The sequence below is a fragment of the Belonocnema kinseyi genome, chromosome 4 (genome assembly GCF_010883055.1).
Source record: "Belonocnema kinseyi isolate 2016_QV_RU_SX_M_011 chromosome 4, B_treatae_v1, whole genome shotgun sequence".
Classification (NCBI taxonomy): Eukaryota; Metazoa; Arthropoda; class Insecta; order Hymenoptera; family Cynipidae; genus Belonocnema; species Belonocnema kinseyi.
Genome location: NC_046660.1, coordinates 106,474,330 through 106,498,232, shown reverse-complemented (window position 1 = coordinate 106,498,232; position 23,903 = coordinate 106,474,330). Strand labels below are relative to the sequence as shown.

The 23,903-nt window shown below is 30.1% G+C and overlaps 2 protein-coding genes across 2 annotated transcripts; one reads left to right on the top strand and one right to left on the bottom strand.

The window, feature by feature from the left end:
- The first annotated feature begins 1,873 nt into the window (after positions 1 to 1,873).
- LOC117171893 (dr1-associated corepressor) lies at positions 1,874 to 9,305 on the top strand. The gene is made up of 5 exons (XM_033359540.1): positions 1,874 to 2,050; positions 2,222 to 2,294; positions 2,827 to 2,920; positions 3,030 to 3,206; positions 8,166 to 9,305. Exons 1-5 carry the CDS (start codon positions 2,009 to 2,011, stop codon positions 8,446 to 8,448), a joined length of 669 nt encoding a protein of 222 aa, XP_033215431.1. The 5' UTR covers positions 1,874 to 2,008; the 3' UTR covers positions 8,449 to 9,305.
- A 7,688-nt stretch (positions 9,306 to 16,993) lies between these two features.
- Positions 16,994 to 22,068, bottom strand: LOC117172085 (protein lines). Its single transcript, XM_033359842.1, has 2 exons — positions 21,451 to 22,068; positions 16,994 to 19,238 (listed from the first exon to the last, which is right to left on the bottom strand). The coding sequence occupies exon 2, from the start codon at positions 19,127 to 19,129 to the stop codon at positions 17,342 to 17,344; it is 1,788 nt and encodes a 595-aa protein (XP_033215733.1). The 5' UTR covers positions 19,130 to 19,238; positions 21,451 to 22,068; the 3' UTR covers positions 16,994 to 17,341.
- Positions 22,069 to 23,903: the final 1,835 nt, after the last annotated feature.

Sequence of the window (23,903 nt, the reverse complement as noted above, 5' to 3'; positions counted from 1 at the left end):
TAGATAAAAGTTAACTGATAATACGTACCTGCTTGCAAAAAATAATTTTGTTTAAATATTTTCATTGACTTTTAATTTTGTCAATAATATTACTAATTAAATAATTAATTAATTAGCTGAATATTACATTAAGGTATTTTTTAGTTTTCTATATTTTAAATAGAAATATTATAATAGAGTATATATTTTTTGCGCATAAAAAGAATTCTTTAGATTGGCCGAAATGTTCACGTTAAAAATCGAAGTATTATACTTTTTACGAATAAAATAGTAAAAGAAAACATTTTTTGATATTATATATTAAAGTATTTTTTAGTTTTCTTTATCTTAATAGAAATATGAAAATAAATTGTATTGCTTCTTTGCATAAAAAGGATTCTTTAAATTGTACGAAATGTTTACGCAAAGATTCGAATTATCCTCTTTAGGAATACAATATTAAAATAAAACTTTTTATTTTTTTGCTTTTCACAAGTTTTCATGAAAAAATAAAAAGATGGAATTTGAAGGTTAGGATTTTTAATCAATAACTTCAATTACTTCCATTCAATTAATTTTGGTCACAGGCTTAAGATGGTTACTCTATAACATGTCAAAGGCATTTTTGGTTAGAGTTGGATATAATTTTTTATTATTTAACAATGGGCTGTCCCGGTATATATCATCAGTCACGGATGCATTGTTATAATGCCATCAAGTGATCTGATCAGAGCAGTCTGCCCCGACATATTGGACAAAGCCTGGTTTTTATCTCATCATTGACGGACTGGGTTGCAGTCACCATTACTTCCATTCTATTTCGAAATGTTGTCACAGGCTTATACTGTCCAACATGTCGAAGGCATTTTTGATTAGAGTTGGATTTTTTATTTGATCATTTTTGCACGGGGCTGTCCCGGTATATATCATCAGTCAGGGACGCATTTTTATAATGCAATCAAGTGATCTGATGAGAGCAGTCTGCCCAGACATATTGGACAAATCCATTCTATTATTATTATTATTATTATTATTATTGTTGTACAAAAAATTAATTGTTTTAAGCAATTAATTTTTGTCACAGGCTTAAAATGGTTACTGCCCATATGTCGAAGGCATTTTTCGTTAGATTTATTATTATTATTATTATTATTATTATTATTATTATTATTATTATTATTATTATTATTATAAAAAACATTTCTGTGTTGAAACGTTGTCACAGGCTTATACTGCCCAATATGTCGAAGGCATTTTTGGTTAGAGTTGGATTTTTATTTGATAATTTTGCACGGGGCTGTCCCGGTATATATCATCAGTCACGGACGAATTTTTATAATGCAATCAAGTGATCTGATGAGAGCAGTCTGCCCAGACATATTGGACAAAGCCTGGTTTTTACCCCATCATTGACGGGCTGGGCTGCAGTCAAGTACACGATGGGGGGACCTATAGCTTAAGGTGGGTTCCGAACCACCAGAACCTCGGTAAAGGTACATTGAAAAATTTCCAGAGGTACCGGCTCAGGGATCATCTTTTTCAGTGACTTGTTCATTCTTAATTTATATAACCCATATTCTAGTTTTTTCAAGTAATAAGATTGAATGACATATACTAAGAATATGTTCAAATGGAGAAAAGTTTTTTTCATTCCTCTAGAATAAATAAATAATCCATAATAATTAAAATATTTTAAATTTCCGCTCGAACAAAGCAGTTTATTGCGCTGCGTCGTGGCATGTGGTCAAAATAATCGGTGTTTAAACGTAGCGGCATTGCCGAATTTAGCCGAAAAGTTCCGGAAAAAACCGAAGCCTCAAATTCGATAATAGCGCCGCTCTCGCGACATGTGGCCTAACTAGACCCTTGCAGCATCTAGGTAAAATATCTTTGGTAGAAGTTAGATACGCTGTCGCGCACATAGTTTTTCGCCTAGGAAATCAATTCGATTTTTTTTAAATGTAATTGTCGCTTAATTACTAGATTTGATACATAAAAAGTATTAAGTGTGCGTGAGTGTAGTGTAACAATGCCCAGTAAAAAGAAAAAATACAACGCCCGTTTCCCAGCAGTAAGTTTTGGAATACTTTTACGCAGTGCACATTGTATCGTGAAGATTTATGCAAATCACTATTTACAATGTCACATACAAATTTCTAGTGATCACGTTTCGACTATATTTATCAGATAAAGTAATCGGAAAAAATAAGGTATTTTCAACATAACCTCATTTTTCTTGCAGGGTCGCATTAAGAAAATTATGCAAACTGACGAGGAAGTAGGAAAAGTTGCACAAGCAGTACCCGTTATAATCTATATCCTTTTCATATTTTCAACTTTTTGCTTATAGAACTTTTTCGGTTAAAGGAAAAGACGCAGAAGCATTCTTGCAGTCTTGAGGTTATGTCATATGTCATAACAGTTTACAGAGACAATGTTTGTCATTTTTTGTCACCGCCTGCAACTCATTAATTAGTTGAAATTGAGTTTACAAGTAGTAAAAAATGTTACTTAAGTAATTTGCCTATTTACTAGTCATGTGAAATATTTATTTGAGTGGTTTATTAATATTAATTTAGTTCACGCATATTTTTTTATTTCAGTATGAAGGTTACATTTTTTTAAATGTTTAATTTTGTTTCTGTAATATTTTTCCTTCGAAATATATTTCCAATTATAGTATATAGATTTTATTTTCTGAAGGGGATAATCGTAAACAATTTTCTTGGGCCTTTACTTGGATTTGTCTCTAATCTGAGTTGTATAATTACAAATTAGAAATTCTAAATAACTTGATGGATACTGATGAATGTTTTCATTTATAATTCTCCTTGACTTCTTATATACCTAGAACGCTGGAATTATTTGTACATTCGTTATTGACAAAAACGATGCAGGTCACCAATGCTAAAAATGCTAAAACACTTAGTCCTTCTCATATGTGAGTAAAAAACGAAATTTATCAAATTTAACATATCTTTTTTAAAATACTTCTTAAACCAAAAAGTATTTAGAAACTACGTTTACCTATCATTCCTTAACTTTCGCAGGAAACAATGTATTTTGTCTGAGAGTCGCTTCGACTTTTTAAAGGATTTAGTAAAAGGCGTTCCAGATGTTTCTGGTCCTGACGAAGATGGTCCTACTCCACCTCTAACACCTGCTCCAATGAGTGCAAACCCATTAACTACTGCGTGTGCTCATTCGATCAGAAATTTGGATCCTGAGTGAGTTACATTATTGGTTTACAATAATTTTCTACAAAATAATTTAATTTTCGATTTTCATAAGTTCACAATTTATTTATTTAATAACATTTTATTAAAATATAGGGTGAAAATTAAAAAGTATTCAATATCATGCCCCTGGAATATTATTCGCTTGTGTCTAGAGGAATAGTTTTCTTAATTACAGTGTTCTATTTTATTATTTTAATTTCCCCATTAAAATTGATCAACAATTCAAGATTATTAAATGTACTTTAAGACGTGAAAATATAATTATGTTTAAAGTGTTTGTAGTTGATTAAAGTAGCCGATTTAGAAGCTCTAAAAAGATCTTACAAATTCGGTGTTGGCTTCGAAGTTCCACACTTTTTTATTTTGCTTAATACTTTTTTAGACAAGGCTACTTTTTTATACTTTCTTCAGTAAAGTGATATGAGAAATGAAATGTAAACATGATAAATCATGTTTTCTGGACCCCTGTTTAAAAAGAAAAAGAAAAGAAGGAAAATTTTAAAATCTATAAAAGTGATGAAAGGATTTTCCAGGCATTTGAGGTTTTTCTACTCATAAAAATGCATTACAAACAAATTTGATAAGTGAAAAGTCGTCAATGTAAACAGTTTTTCTGTATTGTTGGTCATATGTTTAAATTATGGCCGTTGTTAAATCACTTTGAATTATAGAGTAAACCAATACGAATTTATAGGAACTATATTCAAAATAACGCATATTTATTAATTTGAAAAATATGCTCAGTTTCTTTTAAAACTAACACTTTTTGATTATAAAGATATTTTTTTAGTTCTATTGAGCAAATCGAAGCATGCATCTGCCAACACGTGTTTATTTGAGAAAAAAAAACCCTATTTTGGAGGTCAGTTTTTAAAGAAAATATTAATTAAACATTTATCTTGTCATCCTGTAAGGCAAACGTAATTTGCGACAACTAAAGTTGTAAAACAAAAATATCGACACTCCTATTACTTTTGCATTTAAAAATGATTCTAAATAAATTTAAAGTTATAGTTTACATTTAGTATAATGCTTTGCAACACGAAGACGATTTCTTACCATAATGTTAATAAGTAAAGATAAAAATATCAAAATAATTGATGTTTTATTCAAGTAAGTTATGTATATATTTTTTAGTGTAAACATATGACGAAAATAACTACTGTTAGGATCATTAGAACCTTGTGATTATTTAACCAAAATAAATACTATATAAAAACTGTGCGAATAAATCAACACAATAAGAATTTTATGTTTCTTATTATTTGTTAAATTAATTGAGTTATAGAGGATAATAATAAAATCACAATATTAATGCTTCAAGTCTCGAGGAGCAGATCCATTTGTTATTTTAAGTTAAAAAATATCGTTAATGGTTTATATCAGAAGATCTTCATAAAATAGAAAAAAAATAATATTAATAGAAAAAAGATTAACGTTGATCTAAAATACTTTTTTTCTATTGAATTCAAAATCGAAATTCCAACTCTTTTATTTTCACCCATATATTGACTATTTGAATTAGATTTATTTCAGTTATCACGTATCTTATTGATTGCATAAGTTCCCCACGATTTTCTTTGTTTAACCTCTTTGAAATTTTGGACAATATCCTAAAAATTAATTTGGTATAATATCATTTCGAGTGCATATTGCGTAGTAGTAGGGAAATAAATCACGAAATTACAAAAAAATATGCTCTGGCTATAATAGGTCCCGAGATATGAAAACTTTTCGTATTTGTGTACACCTCTAATAAAAGTTTGCTTTTCTCCACAGTTTACAAATAATTTGATTTTTTATTTTAAATTTCCATGCGCTTTCTTTTTGTTTTGTTTTTTTGGGGGGGGGGGGTGGATTGGGAGTGAACCATTCGTGAAACATTTCAATTATAGTGAAATCGTGGAATAAAGATCAAATTCCAAGCATCATAACTTTAAACAGATTAGTGCTAGAATTTTTTTTTAATATACAGGGAATGGAGTTGTCTCCCGCTCATCTGCACACAATCTTTATGTAAGTGCACAGAAATATGAAAATTTTGTAGACAAAATGAAAAGTACAATTTTTCCGTGAAAAATCTAAATAATTAGGGTGGCTACTGACTCGGGAAAATCGGGATAAAGCCAGGAGAGAAATTTTGCACCGGGAGATTTCCCGTATTTTATCATTTGCGCATTTTTCGATTTTTGAAAGTTTCCAATTAGAAAGTATATAATTTTTATTTGACTGAAATTACAACTTTTATCTCAATAATCTATCCAGTCGTTTTAAATGTCACTAGCTAGATATGATATTTTTATAATTTTAATCTGAAGTTATAATTTTGAACATGCCATTCTAAAACAGTTAAATTTTTCAGGCCGCGAAACAACATTTTTTTCTTAAATTAATTTTTATATTAATTTTTTAATGTTTCGAATATTAAAAGCCTTTATTTTTAATTCTTAATGTAAAATTTTAAAATTTCCGATTTTTAGTTGAAGAGTTAAACATATAAATCATTTCAAATTAAATAATATTTTATTCCAAAATTTCCAGAGTGAATAATAATATATACAATTTTTGTATTAGTTACATAATTTTAGAGTTCTGAATTGCCATGATGAACACTACATCTTTAATATTTCCCTTTCATAGTTTTTAATTTTGCAGTTGAAATTGAATTGGTTGAAGCTTGAAAAGTATAATTAAAATTTAAAAACTACTATTTATTTCGAAAGCTTTTCTTAAAATAGTGCAATCCACTTTTTTATTTTAGAAACAAACTTTTAAGCAGCTTTAATGTTAAATTATAATTTTATAATGTAGTAACACTTAAAAACTCTAGAATTTCAAAAGTTTGACTTTGAGAGATTCAATTTACTTTTCAATATTGATTTGTAAAGTTGCAATCGCTTTGAATTTAAAAGTATTCAAATTCAAGAGTTTTCAATCTTTTAATTATTTAATATTGAACGCTTTTAATTATAGATAATACAATTTAAATTCCTCTGAGTTTTAAATTACCCAATTTTCAATATTTGAATCTTAAAAGATTCAGTTTTTAACGTTTTGACATTGTCCTAATTTCGAAATTTTAATCTAAAATAATACTAGTTTCGTGATTCTCCAATTCAAAGTCAAATTGTTTAATTTTTAGCGCGTCGTCTTAGAAATTATACAGTTCGAGTCCTTTTTCCAATTAAATCGTCAAAATCAATTCAAAATTATTAACTATTGCTTCAAAAATATTTAAAACCTTATATTAGAAAAATTGCTTTAATAATGGATTTTTTAATTTGCTTATTTTTGTGTTAGGAAATAGAAATTCAGAGACATGAACGCGCGATGTATGCGCGTGCATTTACGGCTAGTGTATACCTATTATGTAGTACGCATCCTTGTATTTACCTTTATTAGACAACAATTTCTTTATCCTATTTATTATATGATTCAAAGTTACTCGATTTCTTGCAAAAAGCTCTGCTAATGTTTATCGACTTCAGCAATAGATAATATATGTGATGAAACTGTGGTTTTCGCAAAGAAATTAAATTTTTTCTAAACCGGGAGAAATCACGAATATTTACCGGGGGAAAGGCGGGAGTCGAGAATTTAAAAAATATTGGCCATCCTAAAAAGGGACAGACTCTCTCAAGCCACATATCGGATCCGTTTAAAGCTAGAACATTTTATTTTTTTCAGCTTTGGGCTTCATTTGTTGCCTCGTCTTTATCGCGAATACGTAATCTGCACTCGGAACCAGATATTTCAACAAAACTGGGTTTTAGGACATTTCTCTACAATTTCAAAGGGTTCCAATTCCCGTTATCTGCTGCAAATGAATTACTTTTTTATGATAAATTTAAGGGATTGGCTAACAAAAATTCATGCCGAACTTATGTGATCAAATCACCCGTTTTAACGACATGATGACTGGACTATTCTGAAAATTGACGCTTTTTCTTTAACTGCCATGTGAACCTCAAAAGAAATATTATTTTAATTTACTGTATTTCAGCGCGACTACTTCTTTAACGATTTGACGAATTTTTTACTTTTCGAAAAGGTTTGTTTACTAAAAATATATTTCTTTATGGTCAAGACTCAGACACCTTAATGTTTATTTATCAGTTTACCGACAGGGCCACGCTGCACAAAGTCTCTGAATCAGAAGAATTAGAAAAGACAATTAATATAAATTATCAAAATTCACCAATTATTTTTACCGTATCTAAGAAACGATATAATTTAATGTGCAAAATTCCTGAAAATAGAAAACAAGAATCCAATGATCAAATTTGGATAACCACCATAAAATATTGTTATTGCAATTTGAAAGATTTCTTAAAAAAGATCAGAAAAATCCTTTTTTTGGACAAGAATAAATGATAGGAAAGAAAAATGAGAAAGCAACTAACTAAGTCCCCTTCATTCTCTTTTTCATTTTTATTATTTTCAAATCAAATATTAAAAAAAAGAGTTATTTATTAATTTACCAAATTATTTGGGCAAAGAAATGCTTATACTTGTATGATTAATTATATTTCGCGCTGAGTTTTCATGAATCTTAATTTTCTTTTACTTTCTCTGTTTCTGATCTGTTTATTACGTATATTTCAGGTATGTTTGAAATGGCTTTGCCTTTTGGCCCTGGCTTGATTCTCAGGTATCAGGGAGAGAGCTTCGTGGTTACGTTGCTGTTCCTACCTGATCAAATTTTTTTCTTTTTTTTCTTTTTGTTAAAAAAAAATCCATTTTGTTTTTTAGGGAAATTTGAATATTTTTTTAAATCGCAATAGGAACATTTTATCGTGGCTGTCTAAATATGGTCGTTAGATTCTTGATTTTATTTTCAGGAATTCTACACTTTAACTTGATGAATTGACGTTAAAGAGGATTTTAAATTTGATTTTAATCTCATTTAAATTTTTGGAATTTCGATATAATTGATTTATAAAATAGATTTCAGCACGAGAAGAGTTTCAACAGCACATCTCGTCGAGGTTCCAAGGATTGCAAAGTAACGGGAATTCCCAATGTGTCTCAAGCCACACACGTTTCAACGTCGAACGTGCCAGAATTTCAAATGTCTGTACCCACTTCCTTTGGTCCAAGCCAGCCCAACTTCTACACGGAAGTAGCTCCACTAAATCTCGCCACAAATCCATCCAGGATAAGCGGGCCCAATCAGACGATATCAAATTTCACCCACACTGCCAACATCGATGAGGATTACGATACGTAGTTAAATTTTTGACGATCTAGTTATTAAAAAAACTATGTGTCCATATTGTCTAATGTAAGTCTGACACTTAGTCAGTATTCTTAAAAAACACAAGTCTGAGCAACCGAGTAATGTTACATTCTTTGTCAGTAATTAATTTTATCTGTCAAGTGACTTAAACAACTGCTACGATGCATCGATAATTTTGAATTGATTAATTTTTTCATCAAAACGACGAATATTTACTGAACGTAAGGAATAAGGTACACTATAATTTATTCCCTAGCTTATTGTTTAGATTCAAATGCATTGTATCTGATCGACTGATACATAATATTTGTAATATATTTTATGGCTTGTAGTTAATGCATCAATATCGTAAAAGGCCTTCGAAGTTGTTTTCAACTTTAAACGTTTGTAATTTAGCAATTTTCAGCGTCAGCTCTCATTTCTTATTAAGGGTAATTGTTTTTCTAGTTGCAATTTATAATTTGTCACGGTGTGTCCGAACAAACTTTAATTACTAGGTCCTTGTCGAGGGAATTAGCCGACTGATTATTTATGGCTAGCTTCGATTAAGTACAAATCAAAACTGGTTGCACATCCAATTTCTCTTTTATATGTACATTTTTCGGGGATGCCTCTCGGTTATGTTAAGCCAAGAAAGAAAATAATCGTTCCACGCGTTTTTGAGAAAAACGATTTTATATTCTTGACGATTCAAAAAATAATTCTTCTCAAGAACGGCGTGAAATATGAATAGCAGTTCATGGTTGAAAATCGCTTCCTTCCTGAGATCTATAAAATTATACCCTTACTAGTTGTCTATTTTGTGTATTTTATTTAACTTTTGAAAAAATAATGTAAATCGATAAAACTGGACGAAAGTAGCATGTATTTTAACGAATTTCAATATTTTAGTTTTTTAGATGTTTATTTGTAGTTTAATAACAATGTAAGGAACATTCAAAAATTGAAGGTGCATAATTTTTAACGATTAAAAATGTTGTTTTTTTTAACGACGCAAAATTTGAATAGTAGTTCATAATTCAAAATTGTTCTTCCTCTGGCGGTCAGGAACCTTAATAATCTAATGTAACAGATACTTCACATTGTTACAGAACTTGAAAAAACACGTTTATAAAAATGAAAATGTTGAAGTTCTCTAAACTAAATGCTATTTCAGTTGAATTTAACCGATGTTTTTGCGAAGAAAAATTCGAAATACACAAAAAAATCTACTAAGAGTATATTTTTATAGATTTTAGAAAAAGGAACAATTTTAAACAATGAGCTGCTATACACATTTTGCGTCGTTCTCCGGAAAAAGGTGTCTTTTAATGGTTAAAAATGAAAGGAAATTTTCTCAAAAATGCGTAGGACACTGTAAGAACAAACATAAAAACATTCATCACGCTCTTTTTGTAAAAAGTCTGTTTTTATACTCAAAAGTATTTAATAACAAAATAATCGTGATTTTCACTTATTTTTTGTTAATATTATCAATTAAACAGTTAAAACCCTAGGGTTTGAACAGAAAGTAATAATTATAAATTTGTGGTACAATAATGCTTTAGGCTTCAACCGGAAGCCCCTATATACCTTTTATTTAAATATTTAGAATTTCAAATATTTTGAAAATAAAAATACTTTTTTCAAAATGGCCCTGCTCGATTTTTGTTTTTAAAATGTCCGGGGCAATCGAGACTACAGAGTGGCCGCTGGACCAGGAATTTTACGAAACCGCAAAATGATAGTGAATTTATTTTTTAACCGAAAATTTTACAAATGAAAAAAAAAACTGTCCAACTTTTATTTCAACCGTTTTTTAAATAATTAGTTAAATTGTTACCTTTTTCTATAATGATATTCAGTTTAGAATGGTTAAATCGAAAATCATTCACTTTAAAAATATTCCATTTCTAATTTTTAAGGGTACATTTTAATGTAAAGAATTTTAAAATTCAGTTTTAAAGACTTATTAAAAATTAGAATCGTTTTAAATCGAAGATTTTTTATAAACAAACAGTTTTACTTGATCAACTGTGAATTTAAATTAATTAATGATTTAAAAAATTAAACTATACTTTAAGATTCAAAAAGTGGATAATAATTGATTTTACAAGACGATTCGGAGTCAGTTCACTATTTGAGAATTTCCAGTTTAAATACTTCAAAATAATATATTCATAATCAAAGGCTTTTATTTCAAATATTTAGTCTGAAATATTCCATTTTTAAACAATTCAATTTGAAATTTTTGAAGTCAAGACAAAAAAGAATTTTTTAATATTTGGAACTACCTAACCGTTCACTTAAAATCAGTAATTAGAAATTACATGTTCAAAATTAAACAGAAAAATAACTAAACTTTTAACGTTACAATTTTCATTGTTCTATTAAAAAAAAATTAATTTGTAAGTCAAATTGTTGATTTTTTATGTATAAATAACAATTAAACACCTACTATTCTTGGAAAAAATTCGAGTAAGTTGAAGAAACATTTAGAAGTTTTGAATAAATCTATTAAGAATTTGAAGTGATTTTAAAAAATTTAAACAAATTGTACACGTCTACCAAATAAATTCGGCTATTTGTAGCAAAATTTCGATGCAAATAGTACACCGCCTAATTTTAAAATAAATATATATTTTGTCAGATTTCGAACAAAAAATTTAGAAGCTTTTTAAGAATTCTGAAGGGGTGCAGAAGAACAAAAGACATTTCCTAGGAAAATTGAAAATCATTTTTCATTTCAATAATTAATTTTGAGAGAATATTGAAAAGGATTCAGATTCTCAAAATTATCAAAAATGAATGTGAAAGATTTTCAAGAAATTTATCTAATTTGGCAGGATTTTTAAAAAAATGTGGGAAAGAATTGTAATTTGAAAAATATGAAACACAAGTAAATTTTTCAAGATTAATCGTTCAGTTTTTAATGTTTCCAGATTTAAATTGCTTAAAATTATCTAATTTTGAAAATTTTCAAATGCATTGATTCTCTAATTTAGAGTATTGAAAACGAGAACGTAGATTTATATTTTTGGAACTGAACCTGAATCTTTGGACTCCACGTTTTAAGAAAGTGAAAAAAATTTTTATTTTGCAGTTTAACTACATCAAACTACATTCCATTTAAAATTGTTAAATTGAAAAGTATTGGTAGCTTCCACTTTACACAGGTAAATTATTAAGAATTTAAATTTAAAAAAGTGGAATGTTTTAATTTGTAGTTTATTTTTTCGTACCGGGAAAAAACCGTGCATTCTTTTCTTTGATTAAAACGGCCACCTCGGGGCTACCAGAACCAGTCGGAAAATTCTATATGCAACCTTGCAATAGAAGTTGATGGTTTAGCGCCACCGAGTTGTGTGAAAAGGATTGATTTTGAGTTAAACGTACTCTGCTTACTTAAGTGCTTGTATGAATTTTTTACCGAGGTGAAAATTTTTGTAAATATGATATTTAGAGAAAGTGCATACCAGAAATATTCACACTGTAAAAAAACGCTTGTGTGATATCTGCAGTCGTTCGCAAAGGCTCTACTGCCTTAGGATTATTCGATCTGTGTTTGAGGATGTAAATTAAAAAACAGGTGTAATCACGTCAACTTTTTTACAGTGTAGGCGTGCAGTGTTCTAATTCTCGTTTTCTGTTTTTTTTTTTTTTTTGTGTTAAACAATACTATTAAGATAAAACGTTGTAGTGAAAAATAAAATACTAATTTTTAAAGAAAGAACTTTTTGTCGTCATTTCTTTTATATTCACTTATTGTTTACGTTATAAGTATCAAGTGGGAAGGATTTTCGAAATAAAACACAGAATGTTACAAAAAAGTACAAATATTTAAACATTAGTGCATTACAAGTTGTATACTTACACAAGTAGTTTTACTAAAAACTATTTAATAAACAATTTGTATATATATTTACAAAATATCGTGATTTAAACGCATTGCGATTACAGTCAAAAGTTCAGAAACGAGAATAGTTTGTACGGTTTTGTTAACAAGTTTACCCTTTTTCCACGAATTCCCGGAAGAAAATTTCCCATTCTAAACAATTTTATCCCGGATGGAATTGTATTCCACCAATTTAATAATTTTATCAAAGATATATTTCTCAGGAACTTTTGTTAAACATTTTCTTCTCTCAGTTCGAAGATTGTAATATAAATAATTTACTAAATTTCTCCCCCAGGAAAAAAAAACCTGGACAGTCTTACACCTGCGTTAAATTTACGTTTAACGATTGTGAATAGAACTAAATTCAAATATTAATGTGATGTTGGTTCGCACATGTCAATAAAATATCGATCGATAAATCCCTCTTGGAAATATTTACACTATAAATTAATGATAATATACAGACCAAAGAGTTAGTACATTCCGTTTGAGACGAAAAAAAAGATGATTTAGCATTGCATGCTCATAGACGTTATAGATTACGCTTTTACTACATAAGTCAGCATTTAATTGTAATTACACATTTCCTAACCGACGATTGGAAACTGAAGTTTGATAAAAAAAAAGTGCTTTTAAAATAACTGAGAAATTATTTTTGAGAAACGTAGATTAAAACCTTAATTTCCAGTCTTCAATGTACGAAAGTACGTTTCGATTTAATTTATAATACAAAATTAAGTTATAATTGATACAATATATTTTGCATTAGCATTTACAACTAACGTCGGTAAATAATTTAAAAGCTTTGTAATTAATTTCTACTAAAGTAGTTTAACAACATCTGACATTAATGTAGTTTAATCGATTGGCCCGCAAATTTTAGTGGATTAAAGTGTAAAATGACTTGGAATTTCGCTACAAAATATGAGGTCGATAATGGAGTCTTTTATCATATTAAAGTATCGCTGAAATCCGCCTGTTCCGGTTTTCCATTAATTAACGACCTAAATAATATTCTAATTAATTATGCGTATTTTCAACGGTGCCTCTTAACAGTTATATCTTGTAAAATCGTTAGCACCGCAGCTACAGTTTTACACCACTAACTAATTTTTTATTTCGTTAACTAATCCTTTGTACTACTTAAGATTAAGGTTTAATATCTTCCAAAATGTAAATTAAGCACCAAGGCACGGAGTGGTAACCATGCAACGGAAGTACTGCTATATTTCTAAAAATAATAAATAGTTGAAATGAGCATAAATACGGAAAGATAAGAAAGAAATTTTCAAATTTATTTTTAAAACATTTCGTCAGCAGTAAAATTAAAAAGGAAAGTTATTTAGGTTTAAAGTCAGAGAGCCAGTTAGCACTGATTAAAAAAAACATCATTGCATTTAAAATATTCTTTCTAATGTTAACTTCCAATAATTCTTTTTCTGTTAATACAACAAGATTTTTGTATGTATTTTTACGAAGCCTATGGTCGACAACTGGCGAGGCTTATGCTAAAATATACTAAGTGTATATATACATAATAAAATTATTGACAGTAAACGGTAAAAGGACAATGCAATCTCCTGAATTTTTCTAAAATCTTGGATTCCGTCTTAATCTGTTTTTTCAAAACAATTTTAAGAGATTAATACTGATATTTGTTCATTGGACATTTTCCTGCCAATGTTTAACAATACCAATATTTTGTATTAAATATTGATACTTTTCGATAGAAACTTACAGGAAAAACTTATTCCTCCATGGTCAATTAAAAATAATATGTAAAATTTGAGACTTTTAAGTATTTGAAAACATAAAAAAGGATATTGGATAGAAGTTTTTCTTGTATGGTCCAAGTACTTTAAATAGATTACTCGTATTATTCATTGGGAAATCAGTATCTACAAATTTAAGTCTATTGCACTCTTGAATTCTTGAAGTTTCACTCAACTTCAATTATTAAATCATATAATTTTCAGACGAAAATTTGATTCGCTTGAGCGTTTGGCTAATGTGTACAGAGTTCTAAAACTGTCGCGAATTAGAAACAAGAAAATATTCTTGAGAATATTACCAAAGATTTTTATACTTTAAATATATTGCATGACTCGCAATAAGGGGCATTTGAATTAAAATGAATTAAAAGTGAATTCAGTTATATTGAATATTCAATTCTTCAAACATTCAAATAACATTAATGGTTTCAAGTACTGAAGAATTAAAATTGAGAATTCATCAAAATTTAAATTCCTCTTCAAAGTCCGAAATTCAAATTTAATTACAATTTTCTCGAAAATAAGAAATAAAATGAAAAATTTGTCTTGAAATTTTTATTTATTTAATGGAGACACTTAGGAGTGAGCTGTTCAAATTTGATTGTTACATCATGTTTTTCAAAATGGTTCTTCTTTTGGAAAATGCACTGCTCCAAATCAGAATAATAATTTTTTTTGAAAATTCGTTGTTTCAAATGTGAATTATATTTTTTTTCTCATAAATTCTGTGATCCAATCCAGAATTACACGTAATTTTATAAAATCCCCCTTTCAAATTCAGATTAACAGATGTTTCTTCCAAAATCATCTATTTCAAATCATAATCACAGTTTTTATATTATAATTTAAAAGCTATATATATTCAATTTCAGATAAATACTGATTTAAGACTGGGAGTGTGCACAAAGTTCTGGTCAAGTCTCCTTGATCTCGAAGTTGAATACTGCAGGTTTGAAAAATTAATTTTGAATAAACATCTTGATGTTTGCAATTGTGCAGGAAGAAATATTTGCAGAAAAATCTAATTCGGATTATTTTTAATCGAAAGAAATGAAATATTCTCAAAAAGAAGATTAACCGCGATTACACTCAAGAATATTTTCTAGATTATTCTCTCTTTAGAACTCTGTCAGTGGTTATTTACAAAATTTCTATTTGTAATTTAGAAAAAGAACTACATTTTCATGTAGGTGGTTATTTCTGAAAAGGTTCTTCCTCGAGACATGCATGAATCTGCAGTTTGAAAAAATAAGTTCGCAGCAGTGGGATGCGCTCAACTACTTGCATTAGTTTTCAGGCTTCACAGTTCTTATGCGAAGATATAAAGGGGTCAAAGGGTACTTCTTTCGGGCTGAAAGGGTAGAAATTCAAGTGAAATTCATAAATTTTTAAAAATAGGGAAATTCTATTGACTTCCGTAAAATTTGAATGAATTTAGCGGAATTTAAGATAAAAGAGAAAAATTCTATGAAATTCATAAAAATGCAAGGTTCATTGAATTCATTAACTTTGAAATAAGCATAGAAACTTTTCAAAATTTGAAAAAGATGTATTAAATTAAATAGATTTGCGTGAATTTAGATGATTTCAAGCAAATTAAAACAAAACATCACGAGAATTCTAAAGAATTTATATTAATTCAGCGTAAATTTCATAAAAGTTTCAAATCTTCAAATTTTTGAAAATAATGTCTAACACAAAAAGTGTATAATGACTACAAAACCATTGAAGGTAAATTCACAAAAATTCAAATGAATTGGAACAATTTAGAGAATCGAATAAAATTCGATTCACAACAAATTTTGAATGAATTTAGAAAAAAAGCAATCAAGTGCATGGAAAAGAATTTAAAAAGAAAAAATTAATTAAATTGCGTAGAAGTGAGTGAATTTAGAAGAATTCAAACGAATTTAAAAATGAAAGTTAAATTTTAACTTCAAAAAAATGATTTTGAACACAATAAAAAGAATAATTTTTAACAAAACAGTTAAATTATTAACCAAATAGTGTATTCTTCAATCAAAAAGAGTTTGGGTATGTTTTAACAGTTCCTAAAATATTTCAAATCGTTTTATATCTTTTGAAAGGTCGTGAGACTTGTTAAAACCCTTAAAAACATCTGGAAATCATTTACAATACCCTCAAATATTTAAAATCCTGTTAAATTCCATTAAATTACTGAAATCAATTAAAGATTTCATTATAATCTTTAAAAATAACCTAAAATAATTTAAATCCTTTTAACTCTTGACATTTTTTAAAAATATTGAAAATTTGAAGGAATTTGAATACAATACTTAAAAATATTTCAAATCCTTTGATCATGTTATCAATTTATCCTCACGATCAATTAAATTAAAGCCTTTCAAATTTCTTTAAAAAATCCATTGAATTAAGTACAATAAATTGAAGATTCCAAATAATTTAGGATAAATTGAGAAGAATTCAGGGCGCATTCCAAATCTTTAAAATCCCTCAAAATATATTACTTCTCGCGAATAGATTCTTTAAAATCGACTAAAATATGATAAAATCCCGTGAAGTTCTATGAGATTTTTTTAAATCTTAAAAAATGTAATAAAATACATTGAATGTTTTAAAATCCCTTGAAACCACTGAAATAATCGGAAATTTTTTCAAATATTTTTAAACCTCATACATCCTGTAAAATCGTTCCATATCTTTCGAAATTGTAAAAAATTCTTTAACCTGAAATATTGCAAACGCTTTAATATCACATCAAAGTAATGGAGTTAATAAAAAATGTCCTTGGAATCTTCTAAAATTTCCTAAAATACTTCAAATCAAAAGCTCCTGAAAATGCCTTAGCAGTTTTAAAAATACCCTAAAATCTTGAAAAAATTCCTTCGAATTATAGAAATTTATTAAAAGTTTCTCGGATTCTTTAAAAATACCCTGAAATATTTCAAAGAATTAAAGACAATTTAAAAATAGGTATAGGGATCCCATATTATTCGTTACTTTTACTTCTTACAGAAATTTTCTGATTTTTTTTTTCAAAGTGAAATAGGAGCCAAATCTTGAAAATAGGGTACTTTAGGGACCTGAACTGAATATAGGGCACAATAGGAGATATAGGGACCGGTCTGTGAGGCCTGATTCTTTAAATAATTTATGAATCCTTCCAAGTTTGAAACTGCACAAAAGATGTCCCAAGAGTCCTCCGAATATAACCGATTATACATTACCGAGAAGAGTTTGCATTGTCCAAATATCAATTCTCCACATTTCCTTCGTAAAGCGATTCGCATTTCTCTAGCAAACGTAGTATCGGGCTGATATTATATGAGAAGAGATTTTTTGAAACTATCCTTACTATCGATAGTCTGAGTCTAATAAGTACTGTCATGGTATTGTCCAGCTCTCCAGCACAACAAGTCAAAAACTCGGACCAATTTCTCTTAATGTACTTAAGAAACCTGAGAAGATAGAGCAAGAAGCAAGTCTCGCTACCATGCAATAAGTCTAGAAGAACGTTCGGATCATGCGCAATCGCCTGGACAAACTGGACGAAGGTCCGAGTGGGACTGAGCATTCGTCCAAGGTCATGTTGCGGAGGCGGAGGACCCCGATAGAAAAGTCCGACAGCCATGTCCAAACAACAGACCATGCTTTCCACCAGAAAATCATCCTGGTCATGAAAAACCTGGATAATCCATTCCGACAAGGGCATTTCCGGATGAAAAGGCAACAAAGCTTTGACACAATGATCCAGTTGTCTCAAGACTTCCCGAATGCTCCGCTCAATCACTGCCATGTCCGCATCAATATCCTCTGCCTCCGATCCCAAGGAAGAGTCGCTGGAATCACTTCTCGTTTCCTTGACGGTGACCGCGACGCTCTTCAAAACCAGGAGCACAATTTTCTGCAGAAGGGGTCGATCCCCGTCTCCGGAACCACCACCAAATCGCCCGGAACCCTGTCGATAAGGCAGAGCATCGAGAAGTCTCCAGTCTTTAACGGCACGAACTATCAAGTGCGCGAGGGAACAGGGTTCATCCGGAAGGATGTCCTGGAGCGAGAGGGTGCTTCCGTAGCAGAGAACTTCATTGAAGAGTCCGAGGAGATGTCGCCAGATAACTCCAGGAACACTGGCGTTGAGGTGTATAACCATGTTGTCGAGTTGGGAAAAGAACATCTTCGTGTCGATGACGGAGAGGTTGGCTTTCACGGAGATGATTGATTCCCAGAGTTCGAGGAAGATGATGACGGCAGACTCGTGCTGGGGAGTGTAGTAGGTGAGAATCGTGTCGAACTTGTTGACGAGGACGGTCCACTTGGACTTCAGAGCTTTCACGCACATTGCCTTGACGGGAGTGCTGTCTTGACTGTCTGGATCGATTTCGAGGGTGTTGCAGTGTGCGGATGGACCTGAATATTCCGCGTCTTCCATTGGGTGTGTGCTGTCATCTCGATGCTCGACTACCCTTTTGATAACGTCGAGGGTGAAGAGCATTTGACTCGGAGAGTGCGTGTTCAGCAAGGATTGAGTGAGTCGTTCTAACCACGCAGCCTCGATGTTTTCTTTCGTCACGATGAAGAACGCTGCCAGGGCTCTGCTCGCGGAGAAGGAGATGAACTTGTTGGGTGTACAGGAAAGGTCGATTATTTGGTCAATAATGCCGTGCTCGTTTCGAGCTAGAGCCTCGCAGACATCTGCGATTCGCCTGCACATCACAGTCTTCGTACTTTGTCTGATGGCGACGTCGAAGAGGAGCTGCAGGGCACTTATGAATTCTAGGGTCTTGTCGGACTCCCATTCGGAGAGGCAAGCGGTTCGGTATTCCCCATTGGCTGACGCTACAGTTGTGGCGGTGAAGGGCTTTCGCAAACTGCTCTCGGGGATGTTGCATAGGCACTGGGCCAAGAGGCTGGTTTGAAACCGTTCAATCTCGGTGATGGTGTCATCCTCGTCATCTTCGTTCTCGATTCGCTGCTTTTTCTTCGCGGGTTCCTCCATCGTTGCGTTGGGAGGATGACCACTGGAGCGTCGAAGTACCATTAGCTTCGGGATGATTTGTCCAATCAGGTTATCCTTAGAATGGACATAGTGATGTTGGAGTAGTGGAGTTGCATCGGGTTGGACTTTTTCCGCTCTTTCAACTGCTCACCTGTACAGCGAAAGACAGATGGTTAGGTTTGATTCAAAGAAATTGGTGAATTTTGTATTAAAGTAGAGAAGATTTTCTTGTGTTACTTTTTAGATTTCAGAGGGTTTGTTTTTTAATGAAATTGACTTTTATTTCCATATTTAAAATTATAAAAGCAACCTCATTTTTGAGGTCATTCAAATGTACACAAATTTAAGATTTAGTATTTCGTAGTCCTAATTTTAACTCAACATGAGTGCAGAAGTCTTGCTTAAAGACTTCTATCTTCTACTTTTAAAAAATATATTAATGTTTTTGGTTGGAATAAATCAACTTTTTTCTCGGCAAATAGTTTCCCCTCGGCAATTAGTATCTACAACTTCTATATAAATTTCGAGACATTTTTATCACAATTTTTAACTAAGTATGATTTTTTACCAGAGCAATAGTTTTTTGTTACAGATTTTTCAAAAAGCACAGGCACTTTAAAAACTTTAATTTGTTAGACAAATGTAACTTTCCACTAATTACTTGGTACAATTATTTGAATATTAAACAGCGTAGAAAAATTTTTTCTACGGGTTTTCAAATTAAATGATTATATTTTGACCATTAATAGAAAAATAAAACGGGCATTTTGAAGGAAATAATACAGATTCAATCATTTGTATCAGAAATTGCAGTTTTTTAAGTAATTATTTGAAATAAACCTGTATTTCTTTTCTAATAAAAACATATAATCTATATTATTTAACTTATCATCACTGTGATAAACCTAGCACTATAAACGTTTTTGAGGTTAACTTCCTGGAGCGTGTATCTTGGCCTCTAATCGTTTTTTCCGGCCCTTATCTATATTTTAGATATTTCCTTAGAAATATAGATAATATACATTTAAAAACTGTTTGAAGATATAAATTATAAATATAAATCAATGTAAAAATATAATTTCCAAACCTTCAATATTTCAAAATATATTATGAATGCGACTTTGATGACAATCTTGGAAATTTTGATACAATAATTATCAAGTAATTAACCTCAAAACTTACATTTTTTTCACATTAAATTAACTTCGCTTTTTTATGCTTCCCAGAGATTATTTTCTTAATTTTCGTTTAAAAATCAATCAACATGCTCTGAACCCCTTTCGAATCTTTTGAAACATCAAACCCTTTGTATAAATGTAATTATTAATGTTTAAATTATACTAAACTTAATTAATTTTTCAAGTTCGGCGTATACACCGAAAATCAGATTTCAAACTTCTTGACTTAAGCAAACAAATTTTTAACTTTTGTAAATACTTCCTTATTTAAAAATTGTTCAATTTTGATATTAATAAAATTATAAAAAGACTGCGCTAAGCATTTTTTTAATTTGGAAAAATACATTTACAATTTGATACCATAAAATCTTAAATTAAGCTCCATAACCTGTAAAATTCAACGCTTAAATATAAAATTATCAAATCATGATCATTGCGGCAGTTAATTAAATTCCAAATTATTTAGTCCAGATTGTTCTATTTTTATGATTTTAATTTACAGCTATTTAATTTCAAACGCTTTCAATTCGAAACTATAAATTTCTGTTATGTTTAAATACACAAATCCTTGATTGGTTAATTAAACTTTCAACTTGAAATTTAACAATTGGGAATACTTAAACTTGAAATTATTTAATGATGAACGTTTCCAATTGTTAAACTTTCAATAAATGCAGTTTCAAATTGTTCTACCATACAATTTGTCTGCTGAAATCATTTATTTATTCTATACTTGATAAAATTTTTATTTAGAATTAAGAATCATAAGGCTTCACTCAGATGATTAAATTTGAGATTGAATACCATTAAATTTTTTACAATTGCCAGAAGTTAAAAATAAATAAAGGAAACGGAGAACGTAAGCAAAAGCTGTGCCAAATTGGGCAAAGTTATTTGTGGATACTTTTCCTGACATAATAAAAAATCTTAAACTTTGCCATGATTTTTGTATAATAAATCTATTTACCGTGACATTTTTACCCTGACTCTCTGATTGTTCAACGACAACCTGTTGATTCACAACAAAAATAAAAAAATATCCGAGGAGAGACTTTCAACTCAGAATGAATAAAAATACGCTCGAGGCTCAGGCCTCAGCCTTTTTTTTGTGAATAGTATAGTTCTTCAACTTGTTTACAATTATGTGAACGAGAATCTTTTCGTACAAAATGAAAGATAAAATACCTCTACTTCTGTGAAGCGTGTCTTTTTATGTGTCCAAATCCTATCCATGGTTTTTAGGTTCATTAGCACTGACCGATTACAATCACGTATCCAGGTTGGCGTAACGATGATAATCGAACTCACTAACGACACTCTTTCCAAAATTCCAAAGACAAAGAAGCTGTATTCGTTAATCAATCGATCCGTGATCCTCAAAGGGATAAAACAATTTTTAACGCAGATTCCACAATAATCTCTAATGTGACGCTCACTCGCGCGCTGGAAATTATTTCCACTGGAAAAGCACGTACCGAAATTTTCAAGATCGAGAAACTGTCACTGCGAAAAAATCCGTTGTGGCTTTCCGAAAACAATACTAGGATTGCACTTTTGTATTAAAATAAATATTATTTTTGTTTGTGATCCAAGAAAATCTTTTGACTAGGAAGTGACTGAGCACCCAACGGGAAAAGGTTTGCACTGTTGCCAGATTTCACTGCTACCATGTAAAAATGTGAATTTCAGATTTATTTTCCGAAAAACCGTACATGGTGTAGTAAAAATGACAGTACGAGGCATATCCAAGTACAGAGTACTTTGGATAATGCGTAAGCATCATTTTATTGGAGTTTAACATCAATTTTCTGTTCGGCATCATGCAGAGCTGCGTAACACAGTAGCTGCTCCTCGCACATTCCACAACGCACTAAACTGGGATTATGGAAATGGCGTAAATGTTATATTGCTAAATGACATCATAGGTAGTTAAATATTCATAGATGACGTTTGGAAATGTTTATTTGTATAAAAATAAGCTCTTTCGACAGAAGCAATCAAAAATAGTGTATTTAGGTGGCAACGTCGCAACAATCGCAGCGCCATTATAGAAATTTCTGTACTTTTTTGAATTACCTGGTTACCTACAGCTACAGCGCACACCCTACAGCATGCCCCTGTGATACTGTATTATCTACAGAGGGTCTGTTTGAGCTCAGACTCAACTCTCTCCAACAGATGGCAGATATAGCACGAATTTGAAAAATCTCTTAATGATTGAATGCATAAGTGAAACGCATATGATAAATATAGAAAATATATGAACAAATGATCTGTTACTGAAAAGAAACGCAGTATCTAAGGGGCCGTTCAAAAGCTACGTAACACAAAAATCAAATTACCATTCATTTTTTCATATGACGAAACACATGTATGGTACATATGGCACAGATACCTGAAACTGAATTAATTTTAATTATTGATATTTATTATTGAAATATTTCAAAAAAGCAATTATAATTGCATAATTTTCTATTATACACGTTAAATATTAAAGATACTTTAAATTCAAATATTAAAAATTGAAGATTATTCCCTTGTAAATCTTTAGAATTCAATCACCCGTTGTTGAAAAAACATTAGAAATTGCATGATTTTAAACTGTAAACCAATTTAACTAATGTTGAATTGTAAATCTTGAAAATTGAAGAAATTAAAATTGGTTAAATGAAAGAATTTTCAAAGTTACATACTTACCTTTAAAATATAAATCTTAAAAAGTACATAATTTTCAATTCTATATTTTCAAGATTCAAGAATTTAGAATTTTATCTCTTGAAAATTTTAGAACTTCAAATGGCGAATATTTAAAATTGAAGAGTTTTCAAAATTTAAAATATACATTAAAAAATTCTGTAATTCTGCTGATTTACATTTGAAATGCTTTGAATTAGTAATATTTAGACCTTAGAAGTGTATGAATTTCCGAATGATCTAAAATCAAGAATTTTGATTTTTAAATCTCTCAAATTGATTTTTTTTAACTATAAATCTTTCAAATTGTATCATAAAAAAATGAAGAACACATCTTTCTAAATTATATACAAGAAGAACTGAAGAATCTTTAATTGCGACTCTTCAAGATAGACTAATTTCAAAAATATGTTCAATATTTTATGATTTTAAACTATAAACACTCAAAATTAAACAAGTCAGAGAATTTTCAATTGTAAATATCTTCAAAATAGTTCAGTGTCGAAAATAGGAAACACCAGAAAGTTTTAGAATTCCAGAAGAACATCATTTAAGTTTAAAACAAATTCGTACAGGAACAAAAATAAACATTTTGTGTGATCCAAAGAAGTTTCTTTGATTAAATTTGGGAGTAGTAGTTCTTTCAAAAATGGTAAAAAGTACTTTCCTTTCTAGATACTATCTAAAGAATGATGGAAAACAATAAAAATGTTAATCAAATTTTACCGATGTTGTAGTGTTACAGATCGTAATATTTTTCCGCACCATCTGTCCCTACAAAAAAGCTGTAACGTAATGTATGGATAGCCCCTTAGGAGCCGTTCAAGTACATCACGCTATTTTAAAACACTTTTTCCACCACTACTCTGGTTCGTTACAGATCATCACACATAGCTTAAACTCACCAAAGTGGGTGTATTCACAAATACGAACGCCTCCCTCCT

Bases quoted from the DNA above. Each gene is read 5' to 3' on its own strand.
- LOC117171893 (XM_033359540.1), top strand. From the start codon at position 2,009: ATGCCCAGTAAAAAGAAAAAATACAACGCCCGTTTCCCAGCA. The intron at 2,921-3,029 runs GTGAGTAAAAAA...TAACTTTCGCAG, and splicing joins ACACTTAGTCCTTCTCATAT to GAAACAATGTATTTTGTCTG. The intron at 3,207-8,165 runs GTGAGTTACATT...TTTATAAAATAG, and splicing joins ATCAGAAATTTGGATCCTGA to ATTTCAGCACGAGAAGAGTT.
- LOC117172085 (XM_033359842.1), bottom strand. From the start codon at position 19,129: ATGGTACTTCGACGCTCCAGTGGTCATCCTCCCAACGCAACGATGGAG.